General features: G+C 39.3%; 1 protein-coding gene across 1 annotated transcript in view; it reads left to right on the forward strand.

The window, feature by feature from the left end:
- LOC115212096 overlaps positions 1-20,783 on the forward strand; it is a 33,897-nt gene extending 13,114 nt beyond the window's left edge. Inside the window, exons 3-6 of the mRNA XM_029780936.2 lie at positions 9,610-9,863; positions 13,272-13,355; positions 16,462-16,538; positions 20,119-20,783. Of these exons, the coding sequence (XP_029636796.1) occupies positions 9,610-9,863; positions 13,272-13,355; positions 16,462-16,538; positions 20,119-20,176 (473 nt within the window). The 3' untranslated portion in view covers positions 20,177-20,783. The remainder of the gene's footprint in view (positions 1-9,609; positions 9,864-13,271; positions 13,356-16,461; positions 16,539-20,118) is intronic.
- The last annotated feature ends 537 nt before the right edge of the window (positions 20,784-21,320 follow it).

The following is a 21,320-nucleotide window of genomic DNA, read 5'->3' on the forward strand; positions in this document are numbered from 1 at the left end:
AAAATGTGAGTAACCATTTAGATCCTCTACAGCAAGAATCCATTTCTGCTCTGGTCCTGTCCTTTCCCCCATACTGTAGCCCCCTGATCTCCTAGCGTAAAGCATCTTCTCCTTGCATGGTGGCCTCACAAGTGCTAGTGGCACAGAAAAAAAAAAGCATCCCGGAAGGGCATCCAACCAAGGAAACTACGTCAAAGACAATGGTGCAGAGTGCAGTCAGATCCTCTTTAATCACCCAACTCATTCCAGCATGGAACATAGGTATTAAATAGTGATAATGGTAATGATATATATACACACACACACACAATGTATTTATGTGTATATGTGTGTTTACTCACTCAAACACAATATATATGTGTGTCAGATTAGTCTGAGTGTTTCTGGTTAGATGTATTTCAGCACAACTTATTATTTAGTCTTTTATGACTAAACTAGTATCCCCACCTTCGAAAAAAGGAGGAGGGTTGCTAGAAATGTAGCAAGACAAAAACAAAATCTATCAAAACAACAGATGAATCCAACATATACTGTAGCAATATGCATATCATCATCATCATCATCATCGTTTAACGTCCGTTTTCCATGCTAGCATGGGTTGGACGGTTCAACTGGGGTCTGGAAAGCTAGAAGGCTGCGCCAGGCCCAGTCTGATCTGGCAGTGTTTCTACAGATGGATGCCCTTCCGTAGGAACTAAGAAATACTCCAGTTGATAAAACAGCAAGCTGTGAGACTACTTTGGAAGTGATTGACCTCTAATTCTTGTTAGCACATCACAGAGGGTGGGGATAAGGTTCCTTAGCTGTGGTGGAGGTAACCTATATACATTACTACAGGTATGTCCATGGCAAAGGAAATAGACTTTGAGAGAAAAATAAGCTTTCGTGATCAACTTTAGGCCCTTTAGCATTTAAACTATAACCATATCCTGTCAATATATTCTACAGGAAAGTTTACGAAAATAAACAAAAGACGAAGGCAGGTGGAGTACAAGCAAACAAATGTATTAGTATAGCGCTCTGGAGTAGAAATAGAAAAAGTCTTTTACGTTTCGAGCCTACGCTCTTCGACAGAAAGATACACAGAAAAAAACAAGGAGAGAAAAAAATGCGTGTAGGAGCTAACGATCTATCATGATGTCCTGACTTCGGACAGTGGTCAGACGTGAGAAGGACAGTAGGGGAGATAACGGTCAAGTGACTTCCAATACGAAGGTGCGTGTGTATGTATAAGAGAGTATGTATGTGCGTGTGAAAGAGGGCTGGTGGTCTGGACGTGGGGATGGGTGTGTGGGTGGTCTGTTTATGATATTCAAATTAACCAGATGTGGCCTCTTGCACCTACCCTACAGTATCAATAGTGGAGGTGCAATGGCCCAGTGGTTAGGGCAGCGGACTCGCGGTCGTAGGATCGCGGTTTCGATTCCCAGACCGGGCGTTGTGAGTGTTTATTGAGCGAAAACACCTAAAGCTCCATGAGGCTCCGGCAGGGATGGTGGTGATCCTTGCTGTACTCTTTCACCACAACTTTCTCTCACTCTTACTTCCTGTTTCTGTTGTACCTGTATTTCAAAGGGCCGGCCTTGTCACTCTCTGTGTCACGCTGAATATCCCCGAGAACTACGTTAAGGGTACACGAGTCTGTGGAGTGCTCAGCCACTTACACATTAAATTCACGAGCAGGCTGTTCCGTTGATCGGATCAACCGGAACCCTCGTCGTCGTAACCAACGGAGTGCTTCCACCACACAGTATCATTCTAAAAATACACAACCACATCATTGAATTTTCAAAGCTACAAAATAATGCGTCAATGAATACTCATTACATTTCACAGTCAGCTGAATGCTAAAGGGTTGGAGCAGTTCTGAACAGACTACATTTCCAGCTGCTTCCTACTGTCATCGTGGCTCCCTCTTGCTACTGAATCTATCTCCTTGACTGTGAAGATAGTGTCATTAGGAAATGTGCACCCCCCTCTCCCTCACTCCACTTCCCAACACCATTAGAAAGCTTTATTGCACAGCTGTCTTCACCTGCAGTGGGACTCCTGAGTCTCAGGAATGGTCTTTGTGGTGATCAAGATATCAGGTGTATCTGCAATCATGAAATAATGTCACTTCTGTAATTTCTTTGCCATGAGGCTGCATGGTAGTTGTAGCATAAGTGGTAGTAGTTGCGATTCTCCAATAGCTCACATGGCTGCATTCTTAATTGCTGCTGCTCTTTAAGTACAGCCATCTATCAATCCACAGTTAAAGTGTGTGTGTGTGTGCCCTTCCTAACGCCAACCACTCCGTGAGTGTAGTGGATGCTTTTTACGTGCCACCTCCAGCCTCGCCTGGCTCCAGTGCAGGTGGCACGTAAAAAGCATCCACTACACTCACGGAGTGGTTGGCGTTAGGAAGGGCATCCAGCTGTAGAAACATTGCCAGATAAGACCGGAGCCTGGTGCAGCCTTCTGACTTCCCAGATCCCCGGTCGAACCGTCCAACCCATGCTAGCATGGAGAACGGACGTTAAACGATGATGATTATATATATATATATATATATTATATTCTATTAATAAAAGGATTTCCAACCTTGTCTGATTTTCACGTTTTATTTACAATCTTATAATGATATAATATAAGATAAAATTTTGACGGTCAAAAATTGTGAAGCATGACTGTCACCACTACTACATGAACCTGAAGATTGCATAATTTAATGCATGAAAGTACTAGTTCAATCAGAATGAACATTTAACATTCTACTATTTTATTTTATTCTATTATATTATCTTATATTATATCATTATAAGATTGTAAATAAAACGTGAAAATCAGACAAGGTTGGAATTCCTTTTATTAATATATTCTTCTATACACAATCACACACACCCGTATATATATATATATACGTATGTGTGTGTATTTGAAAAAATGAATAGAAATTTTTCCACTTCGATAATTAAATGAACTTATAAACATCTAATTATTAAAGTGGGAAAAATTATCAGAAAACCCATTTCTATTGATTCTTTCAAATATATAATACTGTACCAAAGACTTTCCATTTCTTATTCTACTATATATATATCTAATCATCATTATTGTTTCCATACTTGCTTGGGTTGGATGGAGTTTGTTGAAGCAGATTTTCTGTGGTTGGATTCCGTTCCTGTTGCCAATCCTTACCCATTTCCAAGCAAGGTAATATTTCCCCAAGTTTTTTTTTTTTTTTTGCAGAAAATTGGAAATAAAATGACACTGCTGATATAACAGTGGCACTCGTTTACAGCCATCACAAAATATCAATTCATAGATACACAAACACACACACATATATAACTGTCTGTCTGTCCATCCATCCATCCAGTCATTCATACATGCTTGCACATACACACACACACACGACCAGTTTCTTTAAACTTCTGTCTACCAAATCTACTCAAGGGTTTGGTTTCTCCAAGGCTTTAGAAGACACTTGCTCAAGGTACCATGCAGTACATTTGAAACTGAAATTATGCAGTGGGGAAGCACACTTCCTAACCACACAGCCATGCCTGCACCTGTATCGAGTTGCACATGAGAAAGTAAGGAGGGATGTCAGGAAGGGCATTGCTGTTACACTTCCAGAAGGGAAGGATCTTCCTTTGATTCTGACATGCAATGTCTGTGCAAGACCCTGCATCAGTAAAGCTGGACTCATGAGTCATCTTCGTAGTCATAAAACGAGACAGATGACTGACAACCTGGCCACTGGTGGTGGTGTAATTCGGAAGGAGGACTTAAACAACATGCAAAGGTACATGAAACCCAGTTACAACTACAGCCGGCTATTACCAGTAAAGGTTTTAGTTGCCAATTTTGTACAAGACATTGTAGATCTTTAGCTGGGCTAAAAAGTCACATTCGATCACAGCACCAGTAACAGTCAAGCTTCATGCAATGGCCATACTCGATAACGAGGGGGCAGCCATAATATGTATATATATACATATATCTCTCTCTCTATCCGCTCAGTCGAAGTCGACTCTCGGTCACTCGTTGGATCAGTGTCCTCCAGTCAGTTCTATCCTGGGCCACTTCCTTCAGACTGGCCATGTCCATTCTGGTATCACTCCTGATGGTGTCAAGCCAGTGGGTTCTTGGTCGACCTCTTCCTCTCTTGCCACTGACCATTCCGAGCATGATGTCCTTCTCCAGGGATTCTCTCCGCATAATATGACCGAAATATGCCAATCTACGCTTGATGAGAAGATGAGAGGAAATACGAACTTACATAAACACACACACACACACACACCACACACACATATATATATATGTATATCCCCCTCCAAAGCCCAACCGTTCTCCTCACCGTGGTGCTGGGGGTGGCAATGGCATGTGGCTATATATGTGTGTGTGTGTGTTTATGTAAGTTCGTATTTCCTCTCATCTTCACATGTGCTCACTGATTATAAACAAAAGGCTCGGTCATGCCTTGTCTGTTTCCACTTCTCTACATAACCATGTCCAGGTTGTTTGTTTTTTTAAAAGACCTTCACTTGGAAACAGGTGTGGTTGGCATCAGGAAGGGCATCTAGCCTTAGAAAGCTCTGCCTCAATGTACTCCTGCCTAACCCAGTCAAGCTTGGAAAAGTTGGCATTAAAGCCACAATGATGATGATCATCATCATCATCATTTAGCGTCCGCTTTCCATGCTAGCATGGGTTGGACAGTTCAACTGGGGTCTGGGAAGCCAGAAGGCTGCACCAGGCCCAGTCTGATCTGGCAATGTTTCTACAGCTGGATGCCCTTCCTAACGCCAACCACTCCGTGAGTGTAGTGGGTGCTTTTTACGTGCCACCGGCACAGGTGCCAGATGGGGCTGGCAAACAGCCACGGACGGTGCTTTTTACATGCCACCGGCATGGGGGCCAGGCAAGGCTGGCAACGGCTACGATCGAATGGTACTTTTTACGTGCCACCGGCACGGAAGCCAGTTGGGGCGGCGTTGGCAACGGCCACAGTCGGATGGTGCTTTTTACATGCCACCGGGTGATAATAATAATAATAATAATATATATGGCTGGTGGGGGGTTAAGAAATTCACTTCCCAGTCACAAGATTCCAGGTTTAATCTTACTGTGTGGTACCTTGGGTTAGTATCTTCTATCACACCTTTCGACCACTCCAAGCCTTGACTATAATTGTGTAGATGGAATCTGTGAAGCCGATCAGATGAATTTTACCTGTAATTCAAATAGCCAGCTGTTTCACTGATTCTACCTGAGGGTTACCTCGAATACAAATGTCTGTGGAATACACAGTCATTTATGCTGTTGCATAACGAATAAGCACATCTGTAGCTCAAACAGTTAGACTCTTCGTTCATCAAAACTATCTCAAGGTCCATCTGTGTATGTATGTGTATACTCTTTTACTTGTTTTAGTCATTTGACTGCAGTCATGCTGGAGCAGCGCCTTTTTAATCGAGCAGCTCGACCCCGGGACTTATTCTTTTGTAAGCCCAGTACTTATTCTATCGGTCTCTTTTGCCGAACCGCTAAGTGACGGGAACGTAAACACACCAGCATCGGTTGTCAAGCAATGCTAGGGGGACAAACATAGACACACAAACACACACACACACACATATATATATATATATATACATATATACGACGGGCTTCTTTCAGTTTCCGTCTACCAAATCCACTCACAAAGCTTTGGTCGGCCCGAGGCTATAGTAGAAGACACTTGCCCAACGTACCACGCAGTGGGACTGAACCCGGAACCATGTGGTTGGTAAACAAGCTACTTACCACACAGCCACTCCTACGCCTATTGTATGTCTGCAGATTTAACCTTTTAGCATTCAGATTTAGACTGCCAAGCACGATGCTCATTGATTCAAATTGGTTTGAATTAATCCTGCATTATATTGTAGCTTTGAGATTTCGATGATGTGCTGGCATATATTTAGAATGACATTTTATGGTAAGTGTGAGAGGCCGAATTTGGTCAGTTTAAGCTATAAAACATGTAGAATATTTGGGCCTGATATGGCTAGTTTATCATGTGAAAGGGTTAACATTATAAACCAAAATATTCCTTTTTACTATAGACACAGGGCCTGAAATTTTGTGGGAGGGGGCTAGTCGATTACATCAATCCCAGTGCTTGACTGGTACTTATTTTATTGACTCTGAAAGGATGAAAGGCAAAGTTGACCTCAGCAGAATTTGAACTTGCAACATAAGGATGGACTGAATGTCACTAAGCATTTATTTTATCCAGTGTACTAACAATTCTGCCAGCTTACCACCCTATTCGTCATCATCATCATCATCATTTAATGTCTGTTTTCCATGCTGGCATGGGTTGAACAGCTTGACAGAGACTTGCAATGCCAGGCCGGCACCAGGTTCCATAGTCTGTTTTGGTTTTGTTTATACTGCTAGATACCCTTCCCAATGGCAACTGCTTTACAGAGTGTACTGAGTGCTTTTTATGTCACACTATTGCCAGTGTTTTTTACATGGCACCAGCACCAGGGTTTTTTACATGCCACCTGCACCTACACCAATGCTTTTTACATGGCACCTTGGTTTTCAGATATCTGTTCTGTTGTGGTGGGCAAGTCTTATTATAAACCATGATATTAATTTTGAAAATCATTAGACTTATCCATTTAGTTTTTTCGTGTCTATATTTTTAATAAAATACAGTCTGTAAGATTTAATTCGTATTGAGAATAATCAAGAATTTGGAGTTGGAGGGATTTAATAAACTAATCTTGTCCATTGTTTGAAGTGTAACATAACTGTGCATCCCAGTTTTAGCAGAAATACACTGTATCCCTTCAGGTCATGATACGTAACTAAAGGGATTGGCAACAGGAAAGGGTCCTGGCTTTAAAACTCTGTCCTTATGATTCTGCTTTAATCAATCAGAAAACTGCTATGAGACCTGTTGTTGTTGTTGGCAACCTAACAAAAGATTCTTACATAAACTTATGATGGAAATTTTAAATTTAAATATGAACGCTTAAAACAATTTTATATCATAGAAGTAGGGGTGATTTCCTCACTATTTCCACTTCAGTCCATAATGCTGATAAATTTGGACATAGAGTATTAGTATCTATGGAAAAGAAACTCACAAAGCTGTAAATAGAAAAAAGTGGACAATAGGCATTTTGTTCAAGACATCTAATTGGAGGGAGAGAAAATGGTTATATCAACCACAATTAATTACTTGTACTTTCTTTGTCATAACCAGAGCTATGGTCCAACCCGTGCTAGCGCGGAAAACGGACGTTAAACGATGATGATGATAGCATTTTCAGATACTTGCTTCTGATAGAACCTTCTGAAGCACATGTCTGGAAGCCATCTACTCGCAATACCAGAGGGTGCACACTCTCCTACCCTGATGTAATCTCCAGGGATACAGGCATCCAGCAACAGGACCTCCGTAATGCTATGATGGACCGTGAAGTCTGGCGTAGCATGGTAAATTCCATTGTCTCAACCACGGTCGAACAATGATGATGACATGTCTGAGAACTCTGTCCCCACCACCACTTGCCCATAGCTCTCACAGGAATAGCTAGATATGAAGAGGGATGGATGGATTTTCTTTACTGTCTCCCAGAGTTTAAAGCAACGTAATTAGATACTGCAAAGTCATCCATTGTTCTGCTTGTACATCATCACCCTATCATGTATGATATTTAATGTCTTTGACAAGGATCTGTAAACTAGGGTAGCAAGGGAAGTAGAAAGATATCATTGCTATTTTATAGCGCTATATTTTACAAAGGCTACTGAAAACTTGGAGTTGTAGGCAGAATGGAAAATGGATTTCATTCATATCAATGCCTTTTAAAAGAGCTTCTAATAACAGGGGTGTATCAGGTGAAATATAAAGATTTCATTGATGTATTAAATGGTTATCTTTTACAAAGACTAATTGTACAGGCATTGCACAACATGGATAAGAAGCTTGTTTTATAACCATGAGCTTTTGAGTTTAGGCCTTCTGTGTAACTGACCCATGCCTTGTGAGGAAATTTAGTTGACAGAAACTGCAGGAATCCCATCATATATATATCATTTCTTAGGGGTTATCAATCTGGGCAAAGCATTTCTTAAGCTCTCTGCTAATACAACTACACCAGGCTAATAAAAAGTTTTTTAATTGGAATATGACTCCAGATAATCCTAATGCAAGATCCAAAGTTGAAGTCCATCACCAATTGACTTTGTAAAGCCATGATTGCATTATGAAGTTAATACAGTATGTTTTCCCAGAGTGAAACAATTGTAAATCTATAGTGCATATATATATATATATATATATATAATATATATAGCCTTTTTTTTAATACCTTTTCTTGTGTGTGTACATGAACATTGGTATTCCATGCTTAGAAACAGTAATGATGTTGATATTTGGTATAGATATTATAACCAATCACTCTGATTTTGAAAACCTCTTGAAAAACAGGTAAGGGTTGGCAGCAGGAAGAGCATCTAGTCATAAACTCGTGCCTTAAATAACATCACTGTCCAACTTATGTTATTATGGAAAAACAGATGTAGAACAAAAGAATGAACTAAAAGCTGAGTGAAATAGAAAGAAGATATTGCTAATATATTATCTTTTACAAGGGTTTCTGCAACAGCAGTGGGATTCATTCTTACTCTGCTTACTTGGTTAATCAAGAACTGTTGTATTTTGGCATTTACTGCTGATAAATATTTTTTCTACTCTAGGCACAAGGCCTGAAATTTTTTGGGAGGGGGGGCTGTCCATTAGATCAACCCAAGTACACAACTGGTACTTAATATTTCAACTCTGAAGGGATGAAAGGCAAAGTCAACTGCTGATAAATATTGATTTCAAATTTTGGCACAAGGCCAGCAATTTCTGGGGAGGGGATACGTTGATAACATTGACCCCGGTGTTCAACTGGTACTTATTTTATCGACCCTGAAAGGATGTAAGGCAACTTCAGTGGAATTTGAACTCAGGACACAAAGAGAAATGAAATGCCACTAGGCATTTTGCCCAGCACACCAACAATCCTTACTGCTGATAAATATTAAAATTGTAGTTTAGGAGAACAATTTCATGGTCTTGTTTTAAAAACATTAAGAATGTAGTCTGTCTGTTACAAATGGAAATCAGTTTTATGTAATCCTGATCCTTTATCACATTTTTGATTAATCTCTACTTTTAATGTTTTCTTTATATATTTTATTTTAGTTTTGTGCCTTTCAAACTGATTCACTATCTTTAATTTAATGCATTAGCATTGAACCAATTAACTAATTGATTGATTGATCAACCATTCAGTCAATCAATCAATCAACTAGGTTGGCCAAAGTTCTGTCTTTGCCATTCTTGATGTCATCAATGACATACCCTCTCTACTCCAGGTCAGCTGTTCTGAATGGCGATGAAAGGTCTTTGCCAAACCCAACTGTCTGCCTGATTGACCAAATGATTAATCAAACAATCAATTACTTAATTAGTTAAATTTTAAGAAAATTAACTAATAAAAGAAGTGCAATAGAATCTGTGTATATCCTTAATTTACTTTTTTTCTTTTCCTCTCTCCAATGCAGATTCCAGCAGCCTACACACCCGGACATCCAGTGTCCAGAGCTTTGGTAGCATCTCCAGCACAAATTCAGCCTACTCTGTCTCGAGAACATCCTACTCAGGCGTGTCTCAGTCACCCAGCAGCTTGGTGCCACAGAGCCCTGACGACATCCCTCCTGTTGACCCCCATGCCTTAATGGATCTTGAGACTCAAGCCAAACAGGTGGCTGACCGTTTGGACCACATGATGTCTAGCCTCAAATCTAATCTTCATAAGGTAAGCACCACACTTGAACATAATTCCGTATAATGAGGACTGTTACTTTATTGCAATGTCTCGTAAAAATTGTGATGACACATGGCCTGATGGTTCGGTTGTTGCACTTCTAATTGCAAAGTGATGGTTTCAGTTTCCTGACTAGGTGGCATGATATGTCCTTCAGCAAGACACTTCATTTCATGTTGCTCCAGTTCACTTCACTGAAAAGGACTTTCATCTGTTACAGAGTGGCACCCTACACCAAAATCTTGTATATGTAAGCTGTCAGCAGCCCTTGATGGTTACTGGAGGAAAACCAAATGGTCATAATCTATAATACATGCAATACACAAAATATTTCACAAATTTTTTTATACAATTCCTAATAATAATATATTTTAAAATGTAATTGGATTTTATTTAAACATCGAATAACTATAGAGGTTCAGTTGAGTAAAGTAGGAATCAAAGTGACCCATAGACAAAAAAAAATGGTTGAGAAATACTGTTCTGTAGGATGATGCTAATCTGTTGAGGATAACATTCTTAGAACAGTTGGTATTTTTTGCCAAAGGCTTGGTTAACGATGGCATGTGAAATTTAATCTTTGCCCAAATCATCATCATCATCATCGTTTAGCATCCGCTTTTCATGCTAGCATGGGTTGGACGGTTCAACTGGGGGTCTGGGAAGCCAGAAGGCTGCACCAGGCCCAGTCTGATCTGGCAATGTTTCTACGGCTGGATGCCCTTCCTAACGCCAACCACTCCATGAGTGTAGTGGGTGCTTTTTACGTGCCACCGGCACAGAGGCCAGGCGAGGCTGGCAAACAGCCACGATCGGATGGTGTTTTTTACGTGCCACCGTAACGGAGGCCAGGCGAGGCTGGCAACGGCCACGATCGGATGGTGCTTTTTACGTGCCACCGACACGGAGGCCAGTCAGGGCGGTGCTGGCAACGGCCACGTTCGGATGGTTCTATTATGTGCCACCAGCACTGGTATCACAGCTACAATTTCCATTCATGTTGATCGATTTTGATTTTTGCTCGATGATAAATAAACAAGCTGTCAGTCCTCAATATTTGTTACAACTACTTGCATCCTTTTAAATCAAAATGGTTTTTTGTTGTCTTTTTTTCATTCAGCATTCTCTTCAATGAGACTATTTTTTCCTTTAATTAGTAAGTAATTGGAGGGCATGCTAATGACATTTTACAGACCCTCCCATATTTGGTACATCACTGCAGTTGACATTTAATCTGAACTTTTGGTTAGTGTATCAGACAGGACTTTTTGAAATAGAAGGCTCAGGATGTTACACTTCCTCAAAACAAAATAATTTGTTTTGTAAACTCTTTGTACATATTATTTACAGAGGCAAACCATTACTAAGTTTACTCAGATTCCCCTTTTGTGTATGCTCTTTCTCTCTCCACCCCCTTCTCTCTCTCATACACATTACTTCTGCCTTTCTCTTTTACTTGTTTCAGTCATTTGACTGCGGCCATGCTGGAGCACCGCCTTTTTTAGTCGAGCAAATCGACCCCAGGACTTATTCTTTGTAAGCATAGTACTTATCCTATCGGTCTCTTTTGCCGAACTGCTAAGTAACGGGGACGTAAACACACCAGCATCAGTTGTCAAGCGATGTTGGGGAGACAAATACAGACACACAAACACACACACACACACACATATATATATATATATATGACGGGCTTCTTTCAGTTTCCATCTACCAAATCCACTCACAAGGCTTTGGTTGGCCCGAGGCTATAGTAGAAGACACTTGCCCAAGGTGCCACGCAGTGGGACTGAACCCGGAACTATGTGGTTGGTAAGCAAGCTACTTACCACACAGACCTTTTTTTAAAAAACCAAATACATTCTTCAGTTCACACATCTAATGCTCAGTTTGTAACATCTTCATGTTGACCTTAGTTGTGACCATAAGGTGTACAGGTTACTTTCTGAAAGCAAACAGCCACATATGTATAATCAAGTGTATATCTTACTTTTCGATTTCCTGTTTGAATGCAACAGTGGAAGTATTAAAGATAGAATCACCAAATTAATTTGCCAATAGACAAAAAATCAAGAAATTGTCTGCTCATGTCCTCTCTACTGTCAAGAATTGTATCTTTGGAGATTTATTGACTTCAAGTAGCTTTTGTTCAATTATTCCTATGGACAATCCCATCTGTAATAACCTTGAACCCTAACAGATAATAGATTAACAAAATCAATAAAACATTGGACAGAATGTTTCATGATGCTTGTTCTGACTCCCTATGCTCAAAGTTCAAACTCTACTAAGATCAGCTTTTCTTTTCATCATCATCATCATCATTATTATTATTATTTTAACGTCCCCTTTTCCATGCTTACTTGGGTCAGATAGAGTTTATTGAGGCAGATTTTTTACTGCTAGATGCCTTTCCTATCACCAACCCTCACTTGTTTCCAAGCAAGGTAATATTTCACCTTGGCCATGTATGTTTTTCACAGTATTGGAAATGAATGACACCGTGTGTATGACAGTGACACTCATTTACAACAGTCACGTGATATCACGACAAGAAGCAGTCACTCTCACATACCTGTATGTATGTATGTATGACATATATATATATATATATATCATCATCATCATCATCGTTTAGCGTCTACTTTCCATGCTGGCATGGGTTGGACGGTGCAACTGGGGTCTGGGAAGCCAGAAGGCTGCACCAGGCCCAGTCTGATCTGGAAGTGTTTCTACAGCTGGATGCCCTTCCTAACGCCAACCACTCCATGAGTGTAGTGGGTGCTTTTTACATGCCACCGGCACACAATATATATATATATGGCTAGCTTCTTTCAGTTTCTGTCTAATAAATCTACTCACAAAGCTTTTATCAGCCTGAAGCTATAATGATAGACACTTACCCATGGTGCCATGCAGTGGGACTGAACCTGTAACCATGTGGTTGGGAAGCAAACTGCTAAACCACACAGCCACCAGTTTGATTAAGAAGAAAAAGTATCAGTCCAAGGTGGTGTATTGGATAGGATGCCTTGCATTCTGAATTCAAATCCCTCCATGGCCTACTTGGGTGCTAGGCTTAATCCATTTTTCAATTCAATACCGCCACCACCACCATGCTTGCCTTTAGCAAAGTCAACCTGTTGTGAAAATTCAGGCCGGTCTCTGGCTCGAGAATATTTTCTCACCTCCTGACTAAAAAACAGAAAAAGAAATCCGGATTGAAGTGGCTTTCCATTTGCTTAAAACTATAGAAACTAGAGGTGTGTGCTAGGTTTTGTGGACTCTTGTGACCCAGACGGGATTCATTAACTCTTTATCATAACCAAAATTTTAAAAATCAAAAAAAACATTAAACAGGATTTTATGTTTACTCTTCTCTTTTTCTATCACTTGTAGATGTCTGCCTTGACCTCAGGGTGTTTGGATGCTTATAAAAAATCTGTTGATAGCACCTGTGATGCAGTTGATGCAAGTATCAAAGTGAGTTTTTGCTGGGTTTTTAATCATTTTAAATTCATTGTTTTTAGGCCTGGATCAAAAGCATTCCAAGACCAAGCCATAGTTTTTTTCCCTTGTGTTTACATTATCCTATTTGCTTTGCTACTTTGATATATATATATATATATATATATAGTTATATATATATTATATCATCATCATCATTTAACATCTGCTTTCCATGCTGGCATGGGTTGGATGGTTTGACTGAGGGCTGGCAAGCCAGAAGGCTGCACCAGGCTCCAATCTGATCTGGCAAAATTTCTACAGCTGGATACCCTTCCTAACGCCAACCACTTTGAGAGTGTAGTGGGTGCCTTTTACATGCCACCGGCATGAGGGCCAGTCGGGTGGTACTGGCATCAACCACGCTCAAATGGTGCTTTTTACATGTCACCGGCACAGGAGCCCTTCAGGCGACACTGGCAACAATCACGCTCAAATGGTGCTTTTTACATGCCACAGACACAGGAGCTAGTCAGTTGGCACTGGCAACGATCACGCTCAAATGGTGCCTTTAACATGCCACTGGCATGGGTGCCAATCAGGCAGTACTGTCATCGGCCACAACAACAATTTCACTTGCCTCAACAGCTCTTCGCATGGGCTGGTTATGCAGCACTGGCATAGGCAGTATATATATGTATATATACATACTAGCATACTTGCCCGGGTGTTATGACCTACAAGAACATTCTATTATTTGCTCCTTTCTTATGGGCAGAATTGGCACAGCTGATATATACTTAATGGAAGTTATTGCTTGTTTAATAGTGAAGGGCAAGGGTATAATTTGCATGAAAGTACTATGTATTGTTTCATCATATAAAAGGGGGTTAGTATGATTTTGTCCAGAAATCACATTTTCAATATTTACATTTCTCCCTATCCCCACCGCAATTTCTTAATTTGTAACTTTTTTTCGAATTTTTTTTTTTTGTTACCCACATAGATTACATATCTGGGAAACATATATATACGTTTATATATTTGTTGTGCAAGATTTTTTATGTGAAGTCGTGTGTTGAAACAGATATTGTTATATTTCGGAATGGTCATTTTGCCAGTTTAGCCAATAAAAACACACGCACGACATATTTGGTGTTACTTTGCTTCAGTGTTATATAGAAATACAAAATGGCTGACAGTTAGTAAGGAGAGACACAAATAAGAAAGAAGAAAACAAAGGACCACTGATGTGGTCACAGGAGTGTGACGAAAGAACTCTGGCCGAAATAAGATTAAGATTAATATAAAAAATAAATAACACTGAAGCAAAGTAACACCAAATATATAGTGCGTGTGTTTTTATTGGCTAAACTGGCAAAATGACCATTCCAAAATATAACAAGCATATACCGTATTTGACGGCATATTAGACGCACTGTCATATTAGACGCACCCTCATTTCAGCAGGTCAAATTCAGGAAAAAAAGTTTTAAGTGTATTAAAGAGTTAGGATTCCGATCAGCTGATATTAGTAAATATGTCATGGATCGCAGCCTAACAATTTACGCGAGATTGCTTTCATTTTTACAATAATTTGTATTTTAAAGTAATAATACTGGTAATAATAATAATAATACTAGCAATAAAATAATGATGCATGAGTACGGAAAATATCATTAAGGCGTTAGCGTAGGTAGAAATACTTATCGTAAGCTAGGTTAGTGACCGTCTGAGAGAAGATTAGCCTACGGGAGGGTCTTGACTTCGCATATTAGACGCAGGGCGATTTTTTTTGAGCCAAATTTTTTGGAAAAAAGTGCGTCCTATATGCCGTCAAATACGGTATATATATATATATATATATATATATATATGTGTGTGTGTGTGTATATACATTTTTATAGTTTAATTTTTCTTAAAGAAACACTAAATGCCCCTTCCTCCACCTCACCCACCCATCACCTACCAGCTTTCATAAATTCGTACTTTGTTTTTTCTCCATGTATTACCAAGAATAAAAATTTTGAAAAAGGTGAAAAATGAATTTGGTGTGGAAGGGAAGAAAATTAAAATATTGAGAAAGTATTTTGTGGGTAAAATTGTAATCTCCTCTATTGCAAACGTAGGAATCGGAAGAAATTTAGGAAAAAAAAATAGGGAGGAGGGGATGGAAATGTCACCGCAGACATGCTAGAAAGATGAGATAAAGGTCAGGATTTCTGGGAAAACTTGCTTTGAAGTTTATATCAAAGATCGGGTTTTTAAATATGCTCATCATAAACACAAATTACACAATAGGTGCAGGAGTGGCTGTGTGGTAAGTAGCTTGCTAACCAACCACATGGTTCCGGGTTCAGTCCCACTGCGTGGCATCTTGGGCAAGTGTCTTCTGCTATAGCCCCGGGGCGACCAAAGCCTTGTGAGTGGATTTGGTAGACGGAAACTGAAAGAAGCCTGTCGTATATATGTATATATATATGTATGTGTCTGTGTTTGTCCCCCTAGCATTGCTTGACGACCGATGCTGGTGTGTTTATGTCCCCGTCACTTAGCGGTTCGGCAAAAGAGACCGATAGAATAAGTACTGGGCTTACAAAGAATAAGTCCCGGGGTCGAGTTGCTCGATTAAAGGCGGTGCTCCAGCATGGCCGCAGTCAAATGACTGAAACGAGTAAAAGAGTAATAGAAAAAGATCATTTCATTTGGATTTGAGCTGTAAATGTCATTGTTTCTTTTTAGAATGACATTGTAGGGTAGGTATAAGAAGCTGGATCTGCTGGTTTGAACATAAAACTAGTAGGATATATGGACTGGATATCAGCGGTTTAAATGCTAAACAGTCGAGCTAAATATGTAGTGTAAGCAGTAACTCCTGAAGAATGGTATCTTCATTCCATGTTCAGTACCAAGTTGTATGTATTTCATTGGCTTTGCTAATGCTCTTGGCTGAGTCATTTATGTCATAACTTCTTTTCACTCTACCTTATGATGTCAATAGCATTGAGCACTTATTGGTAGATACTTTCTGACTTCTGTGAGTTATATGCTTCACTTATTTCAGGTTTCATTTGGTATTTTTTTAATTCTTTTTTTTTTTAAAGTCATTTTTTAATGTTGGATTTTTTTTTCTCTTTTGCAGTCAATGTATGCACTAATGGCAAAGTGTGAAGAACTAGGCAAATCAATGACTCCAATTTACCAACTGGCAAATCAAATGTATCCTTCAAACTAATCTGAAACATTTACATATATGTTGGGACAGACAGACAGACTCACAACACACACACAACTCACACACCACACACATGTATGCATATTACTGTTGCATTTTGTTGAGTAAATAGCTTATGGTTAAAAAAAAAGTATGTGGTTTACATCTCATCACTGGTACTGGGTTGTGTTGTTTAATGTCAAAGGTACATAACTTTCAATAAGCTCAATAAAAGCTCAGCTAACTTTGTCGTATGTAGCTAGGTGCTATGAATGCTCAGTCCACCTCAGGAGACGGTTTGTGCTCTATACAATTTATTATTTGGTACAAAGCCTTTGGGTTGACATAGTCTATGCCTGATCCTTTATAGACTAGATTTCATTAGGACACCCATAAAATTATCAACCATCTTACAAACAATAACTCTGAGCACCTTTTCTAACTCCACCCGCCTAACACCTGTGGACATATTTACAAAGTCAGAAAACAACACAGCTCCCATGACTTTAGGAAACATTTTTTCATGCTGAGAGTTGCTGAAGCATGGAACAAACTGCCGGCATCAGTTGTTAGTTGTCGGAGCACTGCATCCTTCAAAACTTCCATGCTTTCTGAGATTCGACAACACTACACCTGATTTTCTCCCCTCCATACACATACAAGCATGTATCTGACTCGTACATTGTTCACTTTCCAGACATTTTTACATTACTTCACATACTTTATATGCACTTTCTGACAAGTTGTGGTGCACCTGAGCACTGTATACAATAATTTCATTATTATTTTTATTATTATTATTATAAGATTAGCATTGTACTGTTTCTACCATATCACACCTCTGAGCACCATATTGTTAATGACTGACTCCTTTAGCTTGCAAAGAATAGACTCCTTCAGGCTAACTTACAATAAATACTTAGACAAAATATGTACAGGTATGGCTCTGTGGTTATGAAGTTTGCTTTGCAACCATATGGTTCTGAGTTCAGTCCCACTGTGCAGATCCTTGGGCAAGTGTCTGCTATTATAGCCCTGAGCCAAATAATGCCTTATAAATGAATTTGTTGGGTGAAAATTGTATGGAAGCCCACTGGAAAGCCAGCGTTGGTTTGTTTACATCCCCGTAAACTTAGAGGTACAGCAAGAGGGATGACTAGAATAAATACCAGACTTAAAAGAATAAGTGCTAGGGTCGATTTGTTAAAGGTGGTACACCTGCACGGTTGCAGTCTAATGGCTGAAACCGCTAAAAAAATTAGACCAAAAAAATCTGTAGTCAAATTCCAAATATCCAACAGGTTATGAAACTCCCCACTCACATAGACACAAAACACTGTAGTGAGTCAGTAAACTTCTTGAAGAGGTGCTAGCAACCGTTTTTCTAGAAACAGGTCACATGGAACGTGGTTCAACCTAGGTGGGCACACTAGTAAAAAAATTCAAGGTAATTTTTTATTAGGCATACCTTAGTGAAAGTCCTCTAGGCTACAGTTTGCATATGACTGGCTATCTGCTAGAAATAGCAGTCAAAGCACCTTCATATCACACCTTACTACAATTTTAGTTTCTGTAAAGTTTTGCCTTGGATAGACCAGTGGTCGAAGTAAGTTGGCCAATATTGAGTGCACAGTGTCTTGTGTTGTTGACAATTATACGAAATGAGAAAAGGTATGAGAGAGAGAGAGTTGCTCTTGGCTCTGTTTACTAAGGGCTGACTTGACTTAACTTGGTGCTAAACCACAACTATATCTGAGTTACTTGGGATTTTAAAGATAAATGGGGAAAAATATGTTATGTATATGTATTTTATACTGTTGATGTCATAACAATTTTATAAACTTTTGAGAAAATGTAAAATAATTCTTTTTTGGAAGAGTGGATTTCAAGCTACCATTGGTTTCATGTTAAGAGAGAAATCCCTTAATTATCAAGCCTGCCATATGGCAACATTGGTGTTTGGACACTGATGTTCTCATATGGCAGGCTTGATAATTGTTAATGGATTTCTGTGACATAAAACCAATGGTAGCCATAACCCATAAATAAAGTATATACATATATATATATTATATATTGGGGGAGGGTAATATCCTTTTTCATTGAAAGGAATGTAATCACCTGTAAATATTGGGTTGAGAAATCTGAGGAGACGTGGGTTCATGACCCACAGACAGCCTTTGACTTTTTCTATCCAAAAGAGTTTCTCAGCCCAATATTTAAATCTGTGGTCTCTGTGCCGGTGGCACATAAAAAGCACCATCCGATTGTGGCCATTGCCACCTCGCCTGGCCCCCATGCCTGTGGCACGTAAAAAGCACCATCTGACCATGGCCGTTTGCCAGCCCCATCTGGCACCTAAAAAGCACCCACTACACTCACTGAGTGGTTGGCGTTAGGAAGGGCATCCAGCCATAGAAACATTGCCAGATCAGACTGGGCCTGGTGCAGCCTTCTGGCTTCCCAGACCCCAGTTGAACCGTCCAGCCCATGCTAGCATGGAAAGCAGACGCTAAATGATGATGATAATGTTGATGATGTTCTCGACCATTTTTCAATTTTGGACCCTTTTGATTCCTTCTTTGCTCTCTGGACCTCCGTAGCCAGTAACTGTGTATTAAAAAAATCTTCCTGCATTTTGATCATTAAATCGGTGCAGGCATGGCTGTGCGGTAAGAAGCTTGCTTCCCAACCACATGGTTCTGGGTTCAGTCCCACCATGTGGCACCTTGGGCAAGTGTCTCTTACTGTATATATACACTTATGTGTGTGTCTGTGTTTGCCCTACCCCTCCACTATCACCACTTGACAACCAATGCTGGTGTGTTTACGTCCCTGTAATTTAGCAGTTCAGCAAACAGGGCTGATAGAATAAGTACTAGGCTTACAAACAATAAGTCCTGGGGTTGATTTCTTTGACTAAAAATTCCTTTAGAGCAGTGCTCAGCATGGCTGCAGTCAAATGACTGAAACAAGTAAGAACAATATTATAATGAATAGGAGTGGCTGTGTGGTAAGTAGCTTGCTTACCAACCACATGGTCCCGGGTTCAGTCCCACTGCGTGGCACCTTAGGCAAGTGTCTTCTACTATAGCCTCGAGCCAAAACCTTGTGAGTGGATTTGGTAGACGGAAACTGAAAGAAGCCTGTCGTATATATGTATATATATGTAAGTGTGCGTTTGTCCTCCCAACATCGCTTGACAACCAATGCTGGTGTGTTTACGTCCCCGTAACTTAGTGGTTCGGCAAAAGAGACCGATAGAATAAGTACTATGCTTCCAAAGAATAAGTCCTGGGGTCGATTTGCTCGACTAAAGGCGGTGCTCTAGCATGGCCACTGTCAAATGACTGAAACAAAAAGAGTGTATAAAAAAATCAAAATATTTTGTGTATTGTTGAAGTGTAACCAATTTATTGTACATAAATTTTAACACGAAAATCTTATTTGGGCCCCAGTTGAGACCACTGATTTACATGCTATTGTATATAGCTTTGTATGCTTCAAGATCCACTGTTCCAAAAAAAAAATTTTTTCTTTCTTTCCAAACTGTTATACTGTATTCCTTGACTTGTTGTCTCATAGAAAGGAGATAAAACGCTTATTGGATATCTTTGAAAACAAGCTTGTAGACAGATCCTGAGTTTTTCTTTGTTTTTTCACTTTTGTTGCTCGACACTGATAGTTGTTTTTTTTTCTTTTTTTAACCACCAAAAGAAAAGAAAGACTGAAAAAAAAAGACAAAATGAAACTACAATACTACTACTACTACTATCTGTTACATCTGCTCAGTTAATACTTCCAGTTATCTCCACTTTCTTTTAGTTTTATATATACATATATATGTTGATATCGAACAGTGAATGCTCAACACTGCATTGGTGGATAAAAATTCTTTATTTATGGATTAAGGCTACCATTGGTTTCATGTTAAGAGAGAAATCCATTAACAATTATCAAGCCTGCCATATGACAATATTGGTGTTTGAACACTGATGTTCTCATATGGCAGGCTTGATAATTGTTAATGGATTTCTGTGACATAAAACCAATGGTAGCCATAACCCATAAATAAAGTATATACATATATATATATTATATATTGGGGGAGGGTAATATCCTTTTTCATTGAAAGGAATGTAATTATATTTATGACATGTCTATCGCTAACATTCTTTTTTTTTTATTCTTCCTGTTGTTGTTTAATGTTTTTATTTTTTTGTTATTATAAATCTAAATCTACTTACAAATGGAGTTCACTTTATTTTTTGTTGCCTTTAATCATCATTATTATTGTTGTTATCAAGGTGGCAGGCTGGCTGAAGCATTAGCATGCTGAACAAAATGCTTAGCAACATTTTGCCCGTCTTTCAAATTCCGCTGAGATTGACTTAGCCTTTTATCCTTTCAGAGATGATAAAATAAGTACCAGTTGTGCATTGGGGGTCAATGTAATCGACTTACTCCACTCACTCAAAATTACTGGCCTTGTGCTAAGATTTGACACCTTTATTTTAATTATTGATAAGGTGGTGAGTTAGTAGAATCACTAGCACCTTGGGCAAAATGCTTAGCGGCATTTTATCTAGGTTCTTATGTTCTGGGTTCTAATTACACCATGGTCAACTTTGCCTTTCTGCCTTTTGGGGGTTGATAAAATAAGTACCAGTTGAGCACCGGGGTTTATGTAATTGAAACTTCAGGCCTTGTGTGTGTGTATTAGAAAAGATTATTGTTGATTTTTTTTTGATTTTTTTGATTTTTTTGATTTTTTTTTTATATTATTA

Source organism: Octopus sinensis, linkage group LG5, assembly GCF_006345805.1.
Source record: "Octopus sinensis linkage group LG5, ASM634580v1, whole genome shotgun sequence".
NCBI classification, from domain to species: domain Eukaryota; kingdom Metazoa; phylum Mollusca; class Cephalopoda; order Octopoda; family Octopodidae; genus Octopus; species Octopus sinensis.